Below are 22,044 nucleotides of genomic sequence, written 5' to 3'. Positions count from 1 at the left end.
GAATTAATCCTCCACCATCAGTTCATTAACTTCACTGTCTTCACCACTGCTGCGATGTCTCAAAGCAATCAGATTTGGCACTAACAACGCCAAATCGACCATGACTCGGGAACTAAATGAATCGTTTCCTGCTACACCTTCATACCTTGCTGGATCAAAAAGATCATTCCATGTGAAAGAAACAAGTAAAAACATCTCACCAGCATACAAAAGGCGACAATTTGACATGCTCTGAAGCCTCATCTGCAAGTTTTCTACGTGATATCATTTCTGTGAAACGTAGGAAGAAATGGTCAGCAATTAATTGAAAGGGGTTATTATTGACATGATTGTGGGCTAATTTAAAGGCCCAAAATTACGGCCCACAAGTGGAGCCCATTTAATGCGAAGACCCGAGTTAAGCCCATTTCCGCAACAAGTAAAGGTTAGCATTCCGCGCCGCCGAAACCCTCGTGAGTCGCCGCCGCTCGCCGCTCGCCGCTTTGATATCTTCATCTCTGGGGTTTCCCTCTCTCTCTCTCAGCGGCTTTGCGAAGGTAGTCTTCGAAGTTGGGAAATCTTGGTGGTAGGTTTCCGGTGCTTTCATCATGTTGGTGTCCAGGGTTTTGGGGCGAGTGCTTGGCGCCGCTTCCAAATCGGAGTCCTTTGCGACTTCCGCCGCGGCGGCCGCTGCAGATTCGGCTAGGAGGGCACATAATCCTCTCGAGGAGTTCTTTGAGGTGGACAGAAGCACGGATGAAGAAAAACCCGTCGTTTATGGTATCGTTTTGATCCCCCTTTTTTATCTTTAGGATCTCTCTTTCTTTTCATGCCTCGTTTTACCTAAAGCCTGTTCAGTCCATTTTGTTCATTGAATGTGGAAAGATTGCTGCAGGATACAATTGCTTTTGACACCCTCTTCTATGTTTTCTAGTTCTAATCACAATTTCAAGAACAGCTTTTACTTCTTGTGATCTTTAGATTACTTCCATCCTTTTTGTCCAGTCTCTAGTTTTAAATACAAAGCACCTTATGCTTCTCATAATCTTGAAATATTCCCTTATTTGCTTCGACAAGCCTCTACATCGGTTTCTTCCTTTTTTTCTCCATTTATATTTGTTTTCTTTTTCTTGGTGTTAGGGTGTCTATCTTGCTCCTAGATCTTCACCAGGTGCCCATCACCATTTACTATCTTGTGGATTCTTATTTTGCGGGCATGGTTTATTCATGTTGGAGATGTTGGGGTTTTTAGCGGTATTGAATGATAACAATACACTGTATGCCATATATCATCAGTAACAATTATGCATTACCTGAAATCATTGTATTTTGGTCGACCTTTTTTACAGGACGTGGTTGGAAGGCTTCTGAATTGCGTCTCAAATCTTGGGATGACCTTCAGAAGCTGTGGTACGTCCTTCTGAAGGAAAAGAATCTGCTAATGACTCAACGCCAAATGCTTCATGCTCAGAACCTTCGCTTTCCTAACCCAGAACGAATTCCGAAGGTTCGTGTTAATTTTACCTTGTCATCATTTCAGAATTCAAATCTTTATTAATTTGATTTGTGTTTCTCTAAGTGTTGATTTAATTAAGGTGGTATGGATTTTGTAATTTTCCAAAGCATAATTACGGTGGTATGGATTAAAGTGAGTAATCCATTCCTTTCGTAAGAGACACGACCATGATAAAATTGCTTTATCTTAGATAATGTTGAAGAATAACAAGCGGTCTGAATCTCTTTTTCTGTATCTTTCACCTGGTTTTATCTAAATTTTCAATTGAATATTATATTTTGGTTATCAGTCAACAAATTTTCCATTTGTGCCATGAACATAAATTGAATGGTTCTCTTACCCAGGCATATGGAAACAACCACAGAACGATTGCAGACGTGGCCTTGCCATCTTGCCATCGATTTGTTGACCTTTGATTTTCTCTGCCTTGATGTTGTTTCGTGAAGAGAAGTGATGATAATAGAATAAGCAGCATGTCTCTCTGCTCTTATCTCGACCATCATTTATGACTTTTATGCATAACTAGAATATCTCTTGGAATGAGGAACAATTATATTATCCATAAGACCACATTCAGTTCATCTACTCTTTTGCTTACCCATTTTTTCTGCCGTTCTTATAATATAAATGTATCGCTGCTGCTCTTTGATGCATTTATAATTAATGGAGAAGATTCTACAGTTGCCCGACTGCAGTAGCTGGCCCCTTTTGACAATAGACCTGAATTTTATATGTAGGTAAGGAAGTCAATGTGTCGAATAAAGCATGTCTTAACTGAGAGAGCAATTGCTGAACCTGATCCAAGGAGGTCTGCAGAAATGAAGAGGATGATTAATGCCTTGTGATGTTATCTGTTTTCCTTTTGAATTCTAGTATTATCTTATGTGCTTTTTTCCCAAGAAGATACAATCAAATGTCAAAATCTATTGGGCAACTGGGATCCTTTTTTATGCTTGAAAGGTTTCTTTGTTCTGTCGTGCAATATGTACTCAGATCCTTGATTTGCTTAAAACTTGATCTTGAATTTGTATGCACAAATGAGATAATCCTTCTTTTAGTATATATATATATATATATATATATATATATATATATATATATATATATATATATATATATATATATATATATATATATATATGGAGCAGACTAAGGAAATCATGTGACTAGGGATGATAACATGGTGGGGCAGGATGAGTATTACTCAAACAGTTTCTGTTCATGTCATTCAATTCTACTTAGTTCCTACTGTGTCCTTGATCAAGAATACCAAGGGCAATGCTATATCATCAGTATATTGATTGTATTGGTGTCTTCTTATAGTGTCCTGAGATGAATAATATCTGTGACCATATGTTATGTCATTAACATCTTTATATTTATAACATACAAGCAAACAACAACAGTCATAATAAGTCATAATATTTGGGGTCAACTAGTCATAAGCAGCTTTGTAGGAGGCAATATTCTTAGTGGGATGATATCTTTATTTGGTGAGGTGAATGAGAATGGGATGGTATCTTTATTTGGTGAGGTGAATGAGAATGGGGTGGGGTGGGGATAAGTGATGATATTTTTGCCTCTGTCTAACTGGTTTTATGTAAATTATATACCGACCCATCCTATTCTCTGACCAGAGTTGATCAAATCGGACTCGACTAGTTTGGTCGTTCAATCTGTTCCAAAAAGTGAATCCAGGATGCTTCTTCTCAATTCATTTCAGATGGAGGAAAAAGGGTAGGGGAGGAGTGCTCTTTGAGGCAGATGATTACCACTTACCAGTTTGCTGCCTTTTTACTGCACAAGGTTTATTCAAGTGCCGCTTTATTGTCAGAATCTTATTGTGTACAGTATTGGTGAATCTTAAAGGTTTAAAGGTGCTTGTGCGACACTCGATCTTCTTTTCTGCGTTGTTAGCAATCTTAAGTCCAAGTTGGAAATTGTTGACTTTTTAGCAAAGTGTGCTTGTTACACTCTTTTTGTTACGTATATATTGAACTCTTCGGTGAGTGAATTGGTTAATATGAGGTATGTTCCATTCATTTCACTTCATTGCCTTTTTCCTCGAATTTTGCTCGAGTTAACAGTGCATGAACATTTGCAATGAATCAGCTAGTTCCAAAGTTGTAGCAAGTTAGGTTTTAATTTATGTATCTGAAAAGAATGGAAAGGGCCAAAGTTAGTAGCAAGTTAGTTTTTAATTTGTTTATCTCTATATGTTTGCTGTTGTTGTTGTTGTCTGATTGGAACAAAGAGGGTCAGGGGGAGCAAGTCTTGGCTCCACCAACCATGTCCATTAGCTTTTTGGATCAGATGAACTTATTGGTTAATCTTCTCCACTTTGATGGTGAACGTTTAAAGGTGCTTCTGAAACACTGGTTCAACTTCTTTTACTTGTTGCTTTCCAACAGTCCAAGTTGGAGACTGTTTGCTCTTTAGCAAAGTGTTCATATTAAACTCTTCTAAGGTTGCACATATCAAACTCTGTTGACTCAATTGTATGGTACTCTTGTTTGGATAGATTTCAAACATACTGATAAATCTGAGTTATATTCCATTTATTTCATTCTATTGTCTTTTTTTCCTCAAATTTTGCTTGGAGTGTAAATAGTACATGAAATTTTACTTACTAGCACAATCGCTAGTTCACATTCTGCAAATAATCACAAAGCTTCAACAGTATATCAAGATGTTAATGTGCATATCTTCATTTGTTTGCTGCTGTTGTCTGGTTGGAACTCTGCTGCTGTTTCAAAAGTCTTGGCTCCACCAACCATGTCCATTAGCATTGTGCATCAGATATGAACCTGTAGGCGGCTCCTCTCTTCACGGTGGAAAGCATGTTAGGTGAGAAATTAACAGGGGGAGCAGATTCAAGTGGTGGGGTGGAAGAAAGTGACAGAAGATGGGGAAGGGCAGGTCAACTCTGGTTGAAACATAGTTGTCCCTGGTTTGAAGACTTCATATTTTACATAAAGGTTTGTTTGGTAAGCTAAATTTGCGATTTGTCTATATGATTTGCACTTTAAATGTATGGGTAGCTATGATTTCAGATGCAAAAGCAAAAGATAACACGGCTGGGATTCATCAGACTCAGAAAGTATATTGACATAGTGGTCGATGAAAGACGATCCAGTACTGCTTTTTATACGGAATAGATTCTGAGGAGGACATGAAGAAGACCTTTTCTCTTGTTGCTTGGATCAGGTTTTGGCAATGAGTAATTTAATGTGGTGTCCAGGAGATATCCATGTTGTGATTTGAACTCCTGTTGGATGGACAAGCAATGTCTAAGCAGGGGTGGAGTTGTTTGACTGATTCTTCCCACCATGGTGGTGGTGGAGGTGATCAAACTATGAGATGTTTGAATAGATTGCAATGATGATTAGCACTTCATAAATAGAATAGTCATCATTGTTAGTTACATATGTCATCGATGGGTTAATTATATATTATCTTTAGTAGTTAGATATCTTTAGTATCTCAATTTTTAGATTTAAAAAATTTATATTAGAATCTCTATAGGTATGAAATTGAAATATCTAAGTTTATTTATCTTGAAATCGTTGATGTTATCGACGAAAACATAAAAATAATAGACAAAAGAATAATTTTAATGTTTTAATTATGTTTTTGATAGTGACAAATGATGGTGTTATTAGGGGTTGTGGACAATTGTTGTGGATGAGGAGGGATAACAACGACAAGAGATGAGGTAAAGGGAGGAGGAAGAGGACGTTGCATATATTAATGTTTTATATTTGTGTCGATGTAGATGCAGAGCAATGTCACTTTGCATATGCATCTACATTGTTGTTAATGCAAATGCCTAAGTGATGTTTTGCATTTGCGCTAGCATCGATGCAAATGTCGAGTGACATTATGCATTTGTATCTACGTTGATGCCAATGCAGATGTCGAGCATCTCTTTCATCGTTTTGTATCTGTATTAGCATCGACACAGTTGTTGAATTGCATCGACACAAATGCAGAGCATCAACATCTACATTAACATCGACGCAAATACATAGTGGTGCCACCCTTCCCTATAGTTATGGTGTTCATGCAAATGCAAAGCAACGTCGCTCTGCATCTGCTGTTAACACCGACTCTTTCGTCACTTTACATCTGCATCGATACTAATGCAGTTGTTGAGTAACGCCAACGCAAATGCAAAGCATCATCATATACATCGTCTCGTTCCTCCTCTCCCTTTGTCTCACCTCTTATCATTGTTTTTATTCATCATCCACAACAGTCACTCATGGGTCCCAACAATGTCATCGTCCGTTGCCATTGAAAACATTATTGAAATATTAAAATTATTTTTTTGCTCATTATTTTCATGCTTCCATCGATAATATCGACGATATCAGGGTAAATAAACTTATATGTTTCACTTTCATAGCTATAGAGATTTTAATATAAATGTTTTAAATCTAGAGATCCTTAACTATATATAATTAACTCTTTCATCGACCTAACTAGTCTTGAAATTTTTTTTTGTAAGATCAATATATCTGTAACCTTGGTTCGATAAAACTTATGAAGATAGAAATTTTGATTATTATTTTATTAAATTATAACTATTAGGATTAAACGATCATTATAACTATAAAAGATTGATGGCAATTTATCACCAGCAAAATACTAATACATTAGTGTCCAGATATATATACATAGAGAGAGAAGAAAAAGGTACAGTAGAACTCGGAAAAACTGTAGCCCTTTGCTCATGCATTCATCCGGTGATTCCCAGTCGTGTAACGGAGACCAGTGGTGAAGCCATTAAGATTACGTTCTGCAGAAGACCAGAGATGGCCGGAGCGCATCCGTTCTCTGCATCCTTCTCCTCCTTCCATCTCTGTGTGCAACACTTGCAGTCGGCGGTCTAGCTGTCCCATTCCGAGAACCTCTGCCTACCGAGAGAGAGAGAGAGAGAGAGAGAGAGAAGCGCATTAATTTGCCATCATAGGTAGAAGTATCACATCACACCTCGCTGCCCCACTGTCATCTAATCCGGACCATGGCAGGTTGATCCATCTCCAAACCTCAATGGGAGTGGGAGTGCACGAGCTTAAAGTATCATAGTTCACATTCCCCCCTCCACAGTGGCCTTTATGTTCACCGTCCACCTTCTCTGTTTTCTTCATGCGCACAAACTGGGGCCAAAACAGGGCCCTCCCCACACGTGTGCTGCACCTGCACACATTCCCTCCCTCGAATACAGATCTCGGCATTAAAGAATGGGTTGGTGTTGCAGAAAGGAATCATCCTCTCCTCATCTCTAAGGCAGTCCGTTCCTGTGGAAAGCGCTCTCTTCCTCGTCTCCTTCCTGCTGTTCTTTGGATGGACGCTACCCAGTGGCCTCAGGTAAAGCTGCTCCAGATTTTGATGAGCTTCATCTTGTGTTTCTATCTATTGATCTTTGTGGATCTGCATGCTCAGTGCACCTTCTTTAGTTCTCTCTCTCTCTCTCTCTCTCTCTCTCTCTCTCTCTCTCATCCTTTGGCCTTGAGCTATTAAGCCTGTCACCCCCACCACCTTTACTCTTGAAAGCAGCAAACCGCTTTCTCTGCTTCCTTTATCTGTGTCTTCTTGCTTTCCTTTTATCGTACGCAGCAAAGCAGTGACATGAAAAAGTGTCAGCCTTGCTTTGTTCTTGTCCAAACCGTGTGGTTTCTCTTTCCTCTTCTTTTTCCCTTTCATTCGGAAGCTTCTGTTTGGTGACAGTTCTCAAGTGATCGTTTCGTTCTCCTCTAATTGAGTTTGCCCCATGGTGATTTCCCGTTGCCGGTGCTGTCCAGGGCATAGGGCTGATGAAGCCCGTGGAGGAGTCCGCGTCCTCCATCACAACCACCGCGGGAGGCAACACATGCACCACTGCCAGGTCACAGGAGATGGAGAGGAGGCCAAGGCCGCACAAGGAGCAGTCTCTGGGCTGCCCCCGGTGCAGCTCCACCAACACCAAGTTCTGCTACTACAACAACTACAGCCTCACGCAGCCCCGGTACTTCTGCAAGAGTTGCCGGAGGTATTGGACCGATGGCGGATCCCTTAGGAATGTCCCGGTGGGTGGTGGCTCAAGAAAGAACAAGAAATCCTCCCTGATCTCCTCCACCACCACGAAATCCTCCTCCTCCTCCGTAGCAGCAGCAGCAGCGTTACCTACCACCTCAACTCTGTTCATCCCTCCATCTGCATCCCTCTCCACCAGCCCCGAAGCTCCAAAGTTTCATGAGGCCCGGCAGGACCTCCACCAACATAGCCACCCTGGCAATACCTTTGCCACTGTCGCTCCTCTCTCTACCATGGAGCTACTGAAGAGTGAGATGGAAGCAAGAAACCACCTTGGCCCTTTCATGCCCGAATACCCATCCGGATTCGGATTGCAACAACTCAGACCACCTACTCTCACTTTTCCTTTGGATGGAATTGCTGGGTACAGGAGCTTGCCCGGAATCCAGGCGAACGCTAGTGGTAAGCTGCTGTTTCCTTTCGAGGACCTGAGGCCAGTAGTCCCATCAATCAATGTTTCCGATCAGTTCCATCAGAACAAGGAACAAGGAAGTGATCCTCCTGGTTTTTGGCACGGTATCATCGGAGGAGGAGGAGGAGGCTCATGGTAGTGGTAGTAGTGTTCATGGCACATCGTGTCCAGCTTTCTTCATTCACTCCTTTCAACTGGTTTACTTCTCTTATACAACCTCATCACTGTGGATATCTGAAGCTTCATTCCAGCTTGCCTTGACAAGTAGGTCTTTGTTGACTTCGTTGTGCCATTTTGTTGGAGAAGGGAATGGATGTAGTATTTATGCATGTAAAATTTCTCATGGGGTTGACTTTGTGGTGTGCGGCTAAATCTGCAGCCTTTGTCTTCCCATCATTATGAGAAGTCAGAGTCTCATCATCCCAACTAACATTCTCTTGGCCATGAGAGCACACCACACCACTTTACGTCCTTCCTCTTCCGCTTGAGAGCATGAGATGGTGGCGGAAGAGTGCCTACGGTGGCGTGAAAGCTGGAAACCAGCAGCTCATGTGTGCTCAGGGAAAAGCTTCTCATCTTATGATTCCTGCACACACTAACATAATCCTCACTTTTGCTCCCTATGATTACACCCTCAACCTGCCTTGGCCTCTCTATGCAATCATCCAAAAGACTTAAAGAAACAATTTCATCCCTTCGTGTCGGTATTGATTGAATTAATATCTCACTATCATTAGAATATTGGTATAGATCTATGAGTGATATGTGTATAGAAAGGTAAAAATAATAAGATTCATCTTATCGCGATTATTATTATTTGATACGAGTGATATGTATCAATATTACGGACGATAATATTGATATGTCAGTACGTACCACGTTGACAATTAATCGATATATCAATATGTACCAGTAAGATGAATTATGAAAAATAATAGTAAGATGAATCGTGAAAAATAATACAAAATTTCTCAGATAATGTATTATGCCAATCCTCATTGTGCCTCCTCAGCAGATTAACTCTGCCATTCTAGTTTTATCACCACTTTAAATTCTTGCTTTCAATTTCTTTCATTTAATTTTTTTGAGAGATGAGCATCATAGCTTCTTAGCAACTTGGAAAGAAATAGCAATGATGAATCAAGAGGAAGATGCCTCATGCAAGTTTTATACATGAAACCAGATTGATGATTTGAAGGGTAAAAGTATTAGTTCTGCAAATTCATAAGCTACATCACATGTAAAGAGTGGGTAGTTTTCGTCTCCCTCAACACATCACTTGTGATTACCTTTGAATCTTAAATTATCTACACATCATGTTGCATCTGTGAGTCTCATATTATGTTTTGCTTATCAGGTATTCTTCTTGTTTTCATCAGAAGCAATAAACTCCTAAAAAACAGTTTCATAAAACTTATAGGCAAATAAGTTTCAATAGCCTGGAAACAATTGCAAAGATAAAATAGGATTATAATTCATCCATCGATCAATAGTAGATGAAATATTACAAAGTAAGACAAGTTTGAAGATTTACAAGATGTTACTGATACTATATGAAGATTTACAAGATGTTACTGATAGTGAATGAAATATTAAAGTATCTGAGTTATGAGGCTGGCCTTAAAAGCTCAATATAGAAAAAATGTTTGAAATTTTTGAAAAATCTTCCGTCAAAGTAGAATTTGCCATCTGCTGTATTGGACAATTGACCTTAAAAGTTCAAATATACCATCTAAGTGCAAATGCACTTACCAAAGTATGCCACAACCAAAAGGTGTATCGGTTGATCATCATAGCAAGCACAAAATTTTCTCATCTTTTAATAGGATCACACAAAAAATTTCTTTCATAGCAGCAACTCCTGGTACCAACATAGTAGTCTCTAATCTGATCAGGAACAAGAACAAACCAAATCGACACAAACTTTTTAAGTGGTATAATGAGGAGGTTGCCTTAGGTCTTGACAAATTGTACTTTCAAAAACAGTTATGAGACACAATCAAGTAAACGTCCACTCAAATTATAAGTTCAATTGACAAATGCCTAGTATTAATATTTTGGATTTTCATATCTTGTCTTGGAGTCAGCTCCATAATCTAATAAGACAGTATAGATAACCAGAAAAATGCATGGAATTTCACTCTTAGATGGCATTGGATATAGTCACGTTTGGTATATCAGTCATCTCGCCATTCATGTTGACAATTATCATTGCAGCACTTGTAAAATGTTGTCATTGGTTCATCAGCGGATCGAATTTGCATTTGTCTGAAGAATGCCTCTCCATTGTGACATCTTGGACAGGTTGCTGCAGGAGAAAGTATAAAAGATCCATGAGTGCACATTTTTATCATTTAATGCTTTCAAGTTATAAGGACAAATTTATAATCAACTTATGTGTATTCTATCTTTCCCGATTAGCAGCTCTGGGAAGACGTAGAGGAAGACAAAAATTGACTTTATTGAAACAATAGAAAAGGAGACAATGGTTCTTAATTTGACTAATTACATTGACATCAACAAACTTCAATGTGGGAAAAGCACATTCCAGAGAATCGATGCTTATGGCTGGCATGTTGCTGTGCTTGTAGATTACGCGTTTGAATAAATAAGTTAGTAACATAATATACAGAATTTCTGACATGGCCATGAAGAATGTTAACTTTGAATTTTGCTTCATGATCAAGGCTGCAATATATTACCAAATACGCAAATAAAATACTGAAATATGGCAGTCTAAGTATTACAAACCATAAGTGGCATTGCCTAACAATTGGAATAGGTTCTAGGTGTTTTGTTGTGAAAAGAGATGCATTTTACCCCTGAATTAGTTGGAACTAAAAAATAGTGGTGCTAAAAGTAAGAAAGTGCCCGCTATAAGAAAACAGATAGGTTTCACCATGTAATGTTAATTACAGACATGTAAGATTGGTACTCTTTTCAAGGGTGCCAACCTGAATCGAACCTACAACTTAGTAGACTATTTCATGCTAATTACAGAAGGGCAAGGATGAACTTATTTATCATCTAAACTTTGAACCAATAGATTTTCCTATGGGCGCAACAGAGTGGTTCCCTGGTTTCGAGCTTGAAACAGAACAGTGTCAAATGCTATGCCTAACATGCAGATTACAATTGGATGTGAAAGTACCTATAGTCCAATAGAACCCATAATTATATCCATCCATCCGAGATCATTATTAAATTACTCCAACCAATGTATGTTCATTGCTGGTACTTTAGGTAGATCAAAGACATGCTTTGACGCATATTATACCAGGCATTAACAGAAAGTGTTGTTTGTCCACGTGTTGTTGCATACGCTGAAAGAATCCGTTTGTTCAAACCTTGTCATCGGCATTTTAGCAAGCAAGTAAAATGCAAAAAATCATTCCACCTATCAGGTGTCTTTTCGTGCGAAAATCCTCCACATAAGAAATCTATAACTTCTGCTATTGTGATTCGTCTCTTATTTCTGTTTTCCTTTTGCGTTTGGACTTAAAAATCCGTTTTTTTTTTGTTTTGTTTTGTTTTTGCTTGAGTGGGTTCCAAAAGAAACGAGAACCGAGAAGAATAAGCAAGTGATAGCAAAAGGGTGAAAGAGATGACATACTTGCGGTTTTGGGGGCAAACTTCATGGCGTCGGCTCCGCTGAAGATGGTCTCCAACTCTTTCTTCGCCAAATGCTGCTTCTTGACGATCTGGACGGTGGAAGAAAAACAAGAGAGTGGGTCAACACCAATCAACAAACACAATGCGAGCATGGACAGGGTTATAACAAACGAGAAGTGAGACAGCAGATGATGCGGAAAAGGAGCCACCTTGTTGGTGACGGGGCAGACGTAAGGGCAGGTGGGGCAAAAGAAGCGCAGCCTCCGCCCGCTCGCCGCCGGCTCGATCTGCAACAGGTTCCCACACATCGGGCAGAACTCCATCAATCTCTGCAGTTCTCAGGCCAAGTCAACAGCGTCGCCGACTTGAGGGCAAGAATACCACAAGAAACGGGGATACTTTTGGCTATCAATATATATGCTCGCGACATCGAATCTTTGTACCTAATCTATCTTCCGTATCGGCTTCCCTTTCACGCTCCGAAAAAAAACCCATTATTAATTTATTTTATATTATGATTTTTCTTTTATATTTTGATCTCCCTTAGATAATAAATTTTCCTATATTTAAAGATCTAATTTGACTATCCAGATTTTATATTTAAATCCAACGAATATTAACTATTTTATCTCAAACTTAATTACAAATTTCCGAATCTAATTTAAATTGAATCGAATAGATAAAAAGAGCCAACTTTTTCGGAAAAATCATTGTATTATATATATATATATATATATATATATATATATATATATATATATATATATCAGTTAGACTTAGGCTCCAATTTTTGTTCAAAAAATAAAAAAATAAATAAATAATACAAGCGACAATACGCGCGTGCAAACACCGCAACCCGGAAGATTCCTTCCTGATTCCGGCGGGACCCACGAAACAGCCCGGATATTTCTGAGGGCATACAAAAAAACCCTCGATAGAATTGCCGAAGCCCCCTCCATTCGCGCCGCCTTCGTCTCCCACCCTTACCCCCGGCGGCGGCGTCGGCAGCTCCTCCTCCGCCACCACTATCTAGAGATCCACCGTAACCCAAGAGATAAGAAGATCGCAGATGGCCGATCCGAGGACGTACGGAGGAGACGACGCCGATCATCGCCAGGGTTCGGGCGGGCGGCGGCTTTACAGCCCCTACCACGAATTGCAGATCCCCTACCGAACCCTCTACGACCTCCCCACCTCGCCGGAGTTCCTCTTCCAGGAGGAGTCCGTCGCCCAGCGCCGCTCCTGGGGCGAGAACCTCACCTACTACACCGGCATCGGGTACCTCACCGGCGCCGCTGCTGGCGCTTCGCTCGGCCTGCGCTGCTCTCTCCGCTCCGCTGAGCCTGGGGACACCGTCAAGATCCGGCTCAACCGCATCCTTAACTCTTGCGGCCAGGATGGCCGCCGGATCGGCAACCGCGTCGGCGTCATCGGCCTCTTGTACGCCGGGCTTGAGAGCGGGATGGTTGCCGCGAGGGATACCGACGACTGGGTCAACAGCGTCGTCGCCGGGCTCGGTACCGGGGCCGTATTCAAGGCCGCCAACGGGCCGCGGTCGGCGGCCGTCGCTGGCGCCATCGGCGGGCTCATGGTTGGAGCTGCTGTAGCGGGGAAGCAGGTCTTGAGGAGATACGTGCCCATCTAGGGTTCGATCTCTCCCTCTCTTTTGTCCTTTCGGATAAGTCTATGTTATCGATATACCAAATTTTGACCTTAACGCGTTTGGTGGAATGACCGGAGGGTCAGAAAGATTATTGCAATAAGCTTATTAGAAACAACTGAGTTGATGTAGGATCGCAAGTGATAAGTTTTACATATTATGGATTTTTGCTTGCATGAATCAGGAGCTTGTCAAGATAATCCTGTGCTACTTGTTTGTGGTAAAGTACAATTAGAACATTAGCTGCTTGGATCTTGCATTTGTGTGTCAGAATCCTGCTAATGTCTTCCGTATTCTTTTTGTGATCAAAGATTTTCTTTTGGCTATTAGATGTTGTCATGCTCCTTGTCTGATCTTGTCATCCATGAGTTCAGGATGTTGTTGATTATACTTTTTTGGCATTACTTTCTCGTGACGTATAAAAAGATCCATTGGTTCTGCTTGGTGAAGTTGGATCGACTCTTTTTTTTTTTTTTTCCTATTGAATGAATGCATTCTATGGATTGGCACCATTGTCGAGCTGCTCGAAAGTTATTTTTGTGTTTATAACTAGAACTGATTGTAATTTGTTTGCTCATTTGGTTTAACAGGAATTCTAGGTATATTTTTCATATGTAGGTGGTGGAAGCATTGTCCTGAAAAATGCATAGAATTTTTCTTTTCACTGTTACTTGTTTCGGAGTTTGGAGGTAATCAGAGTGACATTGTTCTTTGTTTATGTAAAATATTATGAAGAACAATCATATCTTTTGCTAAACTGGAAATTTTATTGTTGTCCTTCAACATTAATTAGTTCAGAGACACAAAGCACCACCATGCCATCTTGGCATCATTTTTTCAGTTTTACTTTAACATTGTATTGACATATCTTATCATGGAATTGTCACCGGCAAAACATAATTCCTTTTATAGATTCCCTCACATCTAAGCCCACCTTGAGGCACATTAGAAACTTCTCATGACTTCCAAGGATTTTTTTCTAACATTTGTAGCTAAGTTGTTTTTTGGCATGTAACTTTTTCATGTTCCAATTCGTATGCTAGTCTTTACTCTTTCGTCTTTTGATTTTCTTCTTGCTCATGCATTAAATCCTACATCATTTACTTTTTTTGGCAATTTTGAGACAGTACCAGGAAATGACATGAATTACTATATTTCAGTTATTGCAATAATATGATGGACTATTCAAAAAGAAATGGTAATAAAAATATATCTTTGCGCATAGGGTAAAATGAATTTGACCAAAGTGGATAATCACAAAAATTAGTCAGATGTTAATAATTTCTTGTTTTACAGTCTTTTATGATACACTTCTTTGGCTCATAGGATTTTAATAGCTATGTTGAGTAATTAACCGTGGTATCTACTTCGTCTAAGATTTTAATTGCTATGCTGACACCTAATTTTCATTTTAAAACACGGTTGGTTTGTGCCATGAAGAGAATGTATTGACCTTTAATCTTATGCATTAGATAAATGTATGAGTAAGACACTGAGAGAGAAGAAACCAGCTATTGTTGCAAGATTACCAACTATAATTTAGATGACATCTTCACCAGATTAAGCACTGACATGATGAAATATAATTTAGGGATGATTCAACTTCACAATCTGGAAATGTGGTCTACTAATTTGGGTCAGTCATATCAAGGGGATGGAGGAAAATAATTCTTACACTAACTAGTTGATGCCATTAGCAATTTAGAAGAAAATGGAATATAAACAACTTGCTGTTTATATTCAGCTGATGATGTTTTCAGAATGGCTAAATCTTTCGAGGGAGTATTCTTTGGCACATTAGAGGTTATAAAATTCAGGTTTTCAGCTTGATTTTGGATGACTGGTCTTTTTGTCAACTTAATTAAACCTCCACTTTATCCTACCGGATGAGAATGCTTTCTGATTTAAATCAGACTTATGTGTTCCACTATAAACTTTGTAATTTTTCTCTCGTTTGTTCCTTAGGTCGTGTTCTTTCATCGTGCCTTCCCTTTCTCTGTTCTTCTCCGTTGCTTGTTCCCTTTCTTGTGGATGATGCCTATGAATCTTCTCTGGACTCTATGATTCTGCCTTGCAGTCCACATATGTAATAGTCAGACTGGGTAGATGGAAGCAGATGGCCGATCAACGTCCTCCTGTTGCTGTTGTCAATTGCCTGATCACTATACCCAAGTAAGTTGATTATGTTCATTACATGTCTATCAGCTTTAGATTTTGTTATGCAACAAATAAGATGAACTCAACAAGTTAGTTCTTTCTATTTGCTAAGGTTCTCTCAAAATGTTCACTTAGTTCACCTTTAGTTATTGTTCATTGAAATAAACAATGTTACTGTGTATCACAAATTTAATTGATTTTACCTTAATTATGCAGCATTTTTTTTCGACACATTGAATCCTCGTAGGATATCCATTGAAAATAATTGCCAACATTTTTCTGTCATATAATCTGAGAAACTCCATATAATTATTGCCTGTCATGCAACTCCTCCACAGGGAACCATGGAACTATTTGAACATGTGCTGTCTTTTCTCACCAAACTTTATATCTTTTTTATCTTTCTTTTCACTCAAAAAGAATGGAGGACATAATTTAGGTGGAGGGAGTCGGTCACTGGTAATATATTTCGATTCGAACCCTCGCTGATCGATTTGTTGGTACCACTCTAATAATTGCACCGGCCTAGTTTGGACAGCCGTCACTGCTCAGCCTGTGGTAGATGAGACCTTCGAACCCGAGCCTCGAAGTGGACCGGTCCGAAAACATAAACCCAAATTGGCACGAGAATGTGCTGATTCAATCGGGCGAATTCGAAATCGAACCGATTTGTGCTTATAATCCAATCAACGCAAAGCAGAGCGAGTCGCCAAGGGCAACGTTGAACGAAGACTCCCCCGACATGGAGGGCGGAAGAAGGTGGGAGGAGATGCCGGTGGACTGCCTGGTCGACATCTTCCGGCGGCTCGGCCTCCACGACCTCACCCTCTCGGTGCCCTTCGTCTGCAGGTGCTGGCGGCGCGCCTCCCTCGATCCCGGCTGCTGGCGGCGCCTCGACTTCCGGTCGCTTGACTTCATGCCGTGGAGCCACTTCTCCAGGAGCTTCAACTCTTGCTACCGCCTCAGCAGCCTTTCCTTCTCCGCCTTCATGAGGTTCGTGGTCGCCCGCAGCCGCGGCTCCGCGGCGGAGCTCCTCTTCCCCTTGTCCTTCGGCGCGTCGATCCAAGACCTGACCTTCGTCTCGATGAAGTGAGTCCGAGTATGACCGCCTCTCTCCATCTCGTCTTCTTCGTCTCCGGCGATGTCTGTTACGATTTACATACCTATCATCAGATGCCCGAGGTTGAAGCGTCTGGCTTTGCCTGAAAACTTTATGCTAGAAGACGACCTGCTCATCCCGGAGCTCGTCGGGCGATGGAGAGACCTCGAGCAGCTCGAGATGGAGACGAAGCCCTCCTCCTTCTTGGAGATGATCGCCGTGATCGGCCGTAACTGTAGCAGGTTCGGCCGGTTGAAGGTGCGCGGTCTGATCGGCAAGGAAGACGCGAGGGCCATCGTGGATTGTCTTCCGGACCTGAACCACTTGGAGCTGAGCAAATCCTACTTGACGAAGGAGGAGTTGGTGGTGATCGTAAATGGCTGCAGAAAGCTAGAAAGATTGACCGTGAAGGATTGCCTGGGTCTTCAAGTGGACGATGAGGTGGTCAGATCGGCGTCAAGGATCAAGTGCTTCGAACATGAGGGTTCGAAGCTGCTTGATGATTATGGATATGAGACAGATGAATCGGAGCAGCAATCTGGATTTTTCTACTGGTGATGAAACCTACATGTTTTCCGAGAAAAAAGTGGCCTAAAAGAATGTTCATTTCATCTCTTAGTTTGGTGAGCTAACTAAGAAAAAGGAATCGGTCAGGATAATTAGCTGTGTCTCAAACTTTGGTTTCAGAAGATAATTTATGAGCCAGTGGATGAGATCTTTTATGTTTCTAAATTAGCATGCCAGATTGGCATATCCATTACTTTTGAGTTCCTATAGGTTACTGTTGGTCGGCTGTATTGTGTTTACGTAACAGATGACAGGTACAACAACAACATTTGTGATATGATGCGAGTGTCAATCGGAGGCGATCACTTTTGCTTCTCGCTTAGAGTTGCTGAAACCGACGGTATCGACATACAGAAACAAATCACAAATTGCAGGAGAAAGAACAAAAGCTGTCTTCTTGCTGCAGAAGGGGTCAACTTGGAATGAAAGGCAATAGGGTGGACACTTGGGATGAACTACGCCGATCGACTTGTCCAATCTACAATTTATAATTACGTTTTTTACTTCAATATATATATATCAAATCTTGAAAACTATTTTTAATTCGACAAATTCTCAATTAGTGTTTTTGAGGAATTACAGCTTATTTAGACTATTTAGAGGATGCTTTTGATTTAAGAATAAATCCGTCTTTATCCGCGCACACGTGGAATGACGTGGTGCGTCTTGCGCGTCTCATGGCCCTTTGGGTCCCATGTCGGTGCATCCAATCACGAGACGGGGCGGAAGGGTGTGGGCTGCAATGCTAGCGTTCGGCCGAAGCATCATCCTCTCTCTCTTCTCTCGCTGCCGCTTGGGAATTCTCGTGAGGAGATTTGGGCATGGAGAGATTGCCGGGGGAGCTGTGCCTCAAGATCTTCCACCTGCTGAACCATAGATCTCTCGCTGCTGCTCCCCAAGGTCTGCCATCGGTCCGCCTCTTATTACCCTTTCGCAGCAGATCTTCGCGTTTCTTGTTCTTGCCGAATTCTCCCTAATCGACGCCGGTTTCTTCATAATTGCCTTCCACTTTTTGTAGCTTTATGCCGTTCGCCATGGAATTAGACACATTATCGTAAAATCTGTGTAGCTTGTACTGGAAATACGTTTCTTGATTCATGATAAGTGTCAAGCAACTTTAGATGTTAATAAAAGGACAGGTTTGCACGGCAATTCATATATGTCTTCGTCAGACGTGTAATTGGTACTTGGTAGATCACGTTGGGCGCAAAAAGAACTTGCTTTGGGATCACAAATGGCAATGACAGATAGGAGTGTTAGTTCATTTAGGTATTGTAAACTAATACACTGGCAGCTTAATTTGACATGCTCACTAATTATCCAATTTTTTAGCACTTCTTTTTCGGGGTTCAATTATCTAAGTATATAGAAGCTTTCAGTTCGTATCCTTAAGAATTGCTGTGATAGAATGTTATGGCACCAAATAGCATGCTTGCTTATGTGAAGTTATCCTTCTGATCATAGTGCTTCCTGGAGCAAGGCAGAAAATTAGTACACAAGTTATTGTATTATAAATTTGGTATTGTAACCACTGTGGGTGCATCTACCTTCGAAAGGCTTTCAATACTGATTCATGCTGAAATCTAGTGTGCAGAAAGTGGAGGGTATTGGCATCTGATGATGCACTGTGGTCCAACCTATTTAAGGAAAGATGGGGAGGAGACTGTGCAGCATTTTATGCCCCAATTGATCCCAAATCCTGGAAGGATGTATACATAGTGCAACACCGATGTGACCGGTTTGGACTGTAAGTTTTTGGCTCATCTTGTGTCGTCCTCCTTTTCTAAAAAAGGATCTGCAAACAGAAGTTGACATTATAAATCACCTTAAGAAACATTGCTTCAGAGTTCTATATGTATAGATATATGTAGCTTGGTATCGAATTACTTTGTGATTAAAACTTAGCAACACTTAATTATTATGGATGGTTGTAGTGCAGATCAAATAAAGACTTAAATTAGTAGATTAGTGCATGTTGCAAGTTGCAATATGTTTTCTTAGTGTTTTATGCTTCAAAGCTGTATTATACATCTTCTTCAGTAAAGCTCCAGTAACAAGATTGACTGGTGTATGGAAACTTGCCTGTAAGTTGTGACAAAGTTATAGCTTCAATGGGAATATGCTGCATTTAAAGGACATAACACATCTAATCAACTCAATGTTACTCATGGACATAATCAGAAGATAACTAAAATTGGTTTCCCTACTAAAATCAGTTGCATTACGTAGATAGCTATCTTACCAATTTTCTGCAATAAGAGTGAGTATATTTCCACAGCTTGGAAATTTCACCTAGGTATAAACATCAGTAGGGAACTGATGCATTATGTAAAAAGTGAACCCAAAATGCCAATTGCTTTATCTGATTAGTGGAGTTGCACAAAGATTTTCCTTGAAATACTAAAGAAAGATTTGTTTGAACTAAGAATCCCTTGTGACTGAGGTATTTTAGCACACAGACTGCATAGATAAGCTTAACAACTTATTATTGTTACTGAAAAATAGTTGAACTTCTGTCTCCATTATAAGTATACTTATAATTATAGGTTGATTGGAACATGGGCTGGAGATTCCTCAGCTAATATTTTTCTGTATGTAAAGAATGCATATCTGAGTTACTCTTAAAAATGATTGTGTATGGATGCTCATTGATCATAAATTTGGGTTATATAGAATTTTGTTTTGCTGCCCTACCAGGTTAGATGTTAATGTTAAATTAACATAAATAACTGATAGGGATATGCAGTATTAGGTTTCACAAGCAGAAAAGAATCAACCAGCTTAGTCTAATAAACGGAAGTAACTGACTAGTAATTTTCTATTTTTTTGTAATTTGGAGAAAAGAAATCTTCACTAGACATTACTAACTTGTCTCATTAAAGAGGTTACTGTCTCAAATTATCTATCTTTGAGTGAAATTTTATTGTCTGGCCCCAAAGAACCTTTATAAGAGAATCAAAAGGACATGCTTTTTGATATATGAGTGTCTGTTCCCATTTCTTTCCTTCTAATTGCTATGTCCATGCCATTCTTGATATCGAAGAGAAGTTTTGTTTTGGTCTCTTCAGAGTCTTTAGATGTGGTCCTCAAATTAATACAGGTAATCTTAGCAATGTTAATTGTTATGAATAAGGGCTATTCAGGATGAGGATTACTTTCTTAGGAAATCCACCTTTCTTTTTCGTATTGAAGAGATTTATTTTTTGGTCTCTTAATGTGGTCCTTAAATTAGGACAGATAACCTTGTCAAACTTTATTGTTATGACTAGGACTACTATCAGACAAGATTGGCTTGTCAGATACTGTAAGAAAGATGCTTAATAGCCTCAACAGTGATCAGATCTAATACAGTAATACATTCTCACAAGCAAGTGACTTGTTTTGGCACAATCACTAATTCCAGACCAGATTGACAATTAGTGCAACCTTCTTATAACAAATCACCTTAAATTGAGGATTCTGTAGTTAATTATTACAGCAGAGACTCGAATTGGACTATGCTTTCTCTGGTATTTTCCCTTTGGCATATTATTCTTATTCAATTCTGGCCATCCCATAGAAGATATTCTTTTTAAGCAGTGGTTTTCCTTGAAGGTTAAGATTGTCAGAAGTCTTAACAACTAAAAATTTAGCATCCCAAGGGGGAAACTTTATGCTCTTGTCTGGAAAAGTAATTTTAACTTCATCATATGTTAGAGCTTGTAGCTCGATGATAGCATTGTAGATTTTCTATACCAGTTAGCATCAAATCTCTGCTTCTTTGCTTATTCAGAACAAAACAATTGGGTATTGCATCTCAGGGGCCTAAGGATCATCACAGAAGGTAATGATTACTATCTCATCCATCAAGGTGAAATCCAAAAATACCTGGGCATGCGCAATCTCAGAAATGAAAGTTGCGATGATGTAGCGCCTCTACAAGGCGTTGAAGAGCATCACTCAGGGATTCCGGATAGAATCCTTTTCTTTCTTGGGGATCTTGAGGCTGCCTGTGCAGCGGCCAAGCGTTTACAGACGTGAACATGCATTTTCGTCAAAGATGAATGAAACAGCGCACTGTATTATTCGGTGCAGGTATTCTTTATACAAATCACAACTGATTTCTGTAGATCAGTATATTTGTGCATTGGATTCTTGTGGATTTGTTTTCCTAAATGTTATTAAAGTCAGATTTTACCTCCTTCAGGAACTCCTTCCGGGAAAGTGAGTGTCAAATCTCTGATGTTTCCTTTGCTTAACAGCATAATTATACAATTAATGGCCAACCACACCCGAGTATGTGAGAGAAAGCTTCTTGCAGTACCAAGTTGTGTGGTGAACCATTAATGCAAACTGAGTTTTTAATGTTGAGGAAAGTTGATTTCGTATGAAATAAATGCCACAGTGCACCTTCTACATGTCCTAAAACTTTGGCATTTCCTCTTGTATGCAGATTGTAGTGGGAAAGAGTTGATGCTATCACAGAAAAGAGTGCATGTAACTTGAAAGGCAACCAAACAAGGAAGACTTTACCCGTCCTATTGGGAACTGATGCCAAGTTGCTGAAGGATATCTTACGTGGTCCAGAAAGAATGAAAAGTTTGTTTGTGGAGAAAGAATGTACCGTCTCCTCTTCTGCCGTAATGACCTCAGTAAGTACATAGAGATCCTTAGCATCTTGATAGATAATGCTTTCTTGGAGCGGAAAAGAAGGTGAAGGGTCAACGTAAGCTGAGGTTGACAAAAAAGCCTTCTTATTTGCTCAAGACAGTTGACTATGGGTGGCTCACATCAACTTCATTTTGGCAGAATGATAATGTTGACAATTGAACCGGTCATATGGCTGCTAGGATCGAATTGCGAGTGTATTACGGCATTAGACGTGAGGAATCTGACTTTCTTCTTTGGCTGCAATTTCCAAATACATAACACTTCGTTTCTTTTATTGGAAGGTTGTCATGAAAATATAAGAAAATTGCCCCTAA

General features: G+C 40.0%; 4 protein-coding genes and 1 long non-coding RNA gene across 14 annotated transcripts; 4 read left to right on the top strand and 1 right to left on the bottom strand.

Moving 5' to 3' along the window:
- Nucleotides 1–408: 408 nt before the first annotated feature.
- Nucleotides 409–2,533, top strand: LOC135635301 (uncharacterized). The gene is made up of 3 exons (XM_065146278.1): nucleotides 409–759; nucleotides 1,329–1,486; nucleotides 2,233–2,533. Exons 1-3 carry the CDS (start codon nucleotides 588–590, stop codon nucleotides 2,338–2,340), a joined length of 438 nt encoding a protein of 145 aa, XP_065002350.1. The 5' UTR covers nucleotides 409–587; the 3' UTR covers nucleotides 2,341–2,533.
- Nucleotides 2,534–6,534: 4,001 nt separating this feature from the next.
- LOC135634850 (dof zinc finger protein 1-like) lies at nucleotides 6,535–8,342 on the top strand. Its single transcript, XM_065145514.1, has 2 exons — nucleotides 6,535–6,868; nucleotides 7,303–8,342. Exons 1-2 carry the CDS (start codon nucleotides 6,647–6,649, stop codon nucleotides 8,122–8,124), a joined length of 1,044 nt encoding a protein of 347 aa, XP_065001586.1. The 5' UTR covers nucleotides 6,535–6,646; the 3' UTR covers nucleotides 8,125–8,342.
- Nucleotides 8,343–9,984: 1,642 nt separating this feature from the next.
- On the bottom strand, nucleotides 9,985–12,039 carry LOC135634803 (uncharacterized). Its single transcript, XM_065145415.1, has 3 exons — nucleotides 11,807–12,039; nucleotides 11,599–11,686; nucleotides 9,985–10,293 (listed from the first exon to the last, which is right to left on the bottom strand). The coding sequence occupies exons 1-3, from the start codon at nucleotides 11,918–11,920 to the stop codon at nucleotides 10,163–10,165; spliced, it is 333 nt and encodes a 110-aa protein (XP_065001487.1). The 5' UTR covers nucleotides 11,921–12,039; the 3' UTR covers nucleotides 9,985–10,162.
- Nucleotides 12,040–12,532: 493 nt separating this feature from the next.
- LOC103982335 (mitochondrial import inner membrane translocase subunit TIM23-1) lies at nucleotides 12,533–17,245 on the top strand. Of its 10 annotated transcripts, XM_009399239.3 has the most exons (4): nucleotides 13,104–13,243; nucleotides 15,335–15,429; nucleotides 16,264–16,503; nucleotides 16,588–17,245. In XM_009399239.3, exons 2-4 carry the CDS (start codon nucleotides 15,374–15,376, stop codon nucleotides 17,069–17,071), a joined length of 780 nt encoding a protein of 259 aa, XP_009397514.2. In that variant the 5' UTR covers nucleotides 13,104–13,243; nucleotides 15,335–15,373; the 3' UTR covers nucleotides 17,072–17,245. The 10 variants fall into 10 exon arrangements, 8 of the variants coding, with proteins under 8 accessions (XP_065001963.1, XP_065001964.1, XP_009397514.2 ...); XR_010495542.1 differs by lacking the exons at nucleotides 16,264–16,503; nucleotides 16,588–17,245 and adding an exon at nucleotides 15,953–16,159 and having other exon boundaries at nucleotides 12,533–13,243; XR_010495541.1 differs by lacking the exons at nucleotides 16,264–16,503; nucleotides 16,588–17,245 and adding an exon at nucleotides 15,944–16,159 and having other exon boundaries at nucleotides 12,533–13,243.
- Nucleotides 17,246–21,267: 4,022 nt separating this feature from the next.
- LOC135635064 (uncharacterized) lies at nucleotides 21,268–22,044 on the top strand. The gene is made up of 2 exons (XR_010495543.1): nucleotides 21,268–21,711; nucleotides 21,869–22,044. It is a non-coding gene; the product is annotated as an uncharacterized LOC135635064 (long non-coding RNA).

Source organism: Musa acuminata, chromosome BXJ3-4 (genome assembly GCF_036884655.1).
Source record: "Musa acuminata AAA Group cultivar baxijiao chromosome BXJ3-4, Cavendish_Baxijiao_AAA, whole genome shotgun sequence".
Taxonomy (NCBI): domain Eukaryota; kingdom Viridiplantae; phylum Streptophyta; class Magnoliopsida; order Zingiberales; family Musaceae; genus Musa; species Musa acuminata.
Note: the sequence above shows the minus strand (reverse complement) of the source record. Positions and strands in the feature narration are given on the sequence as shown.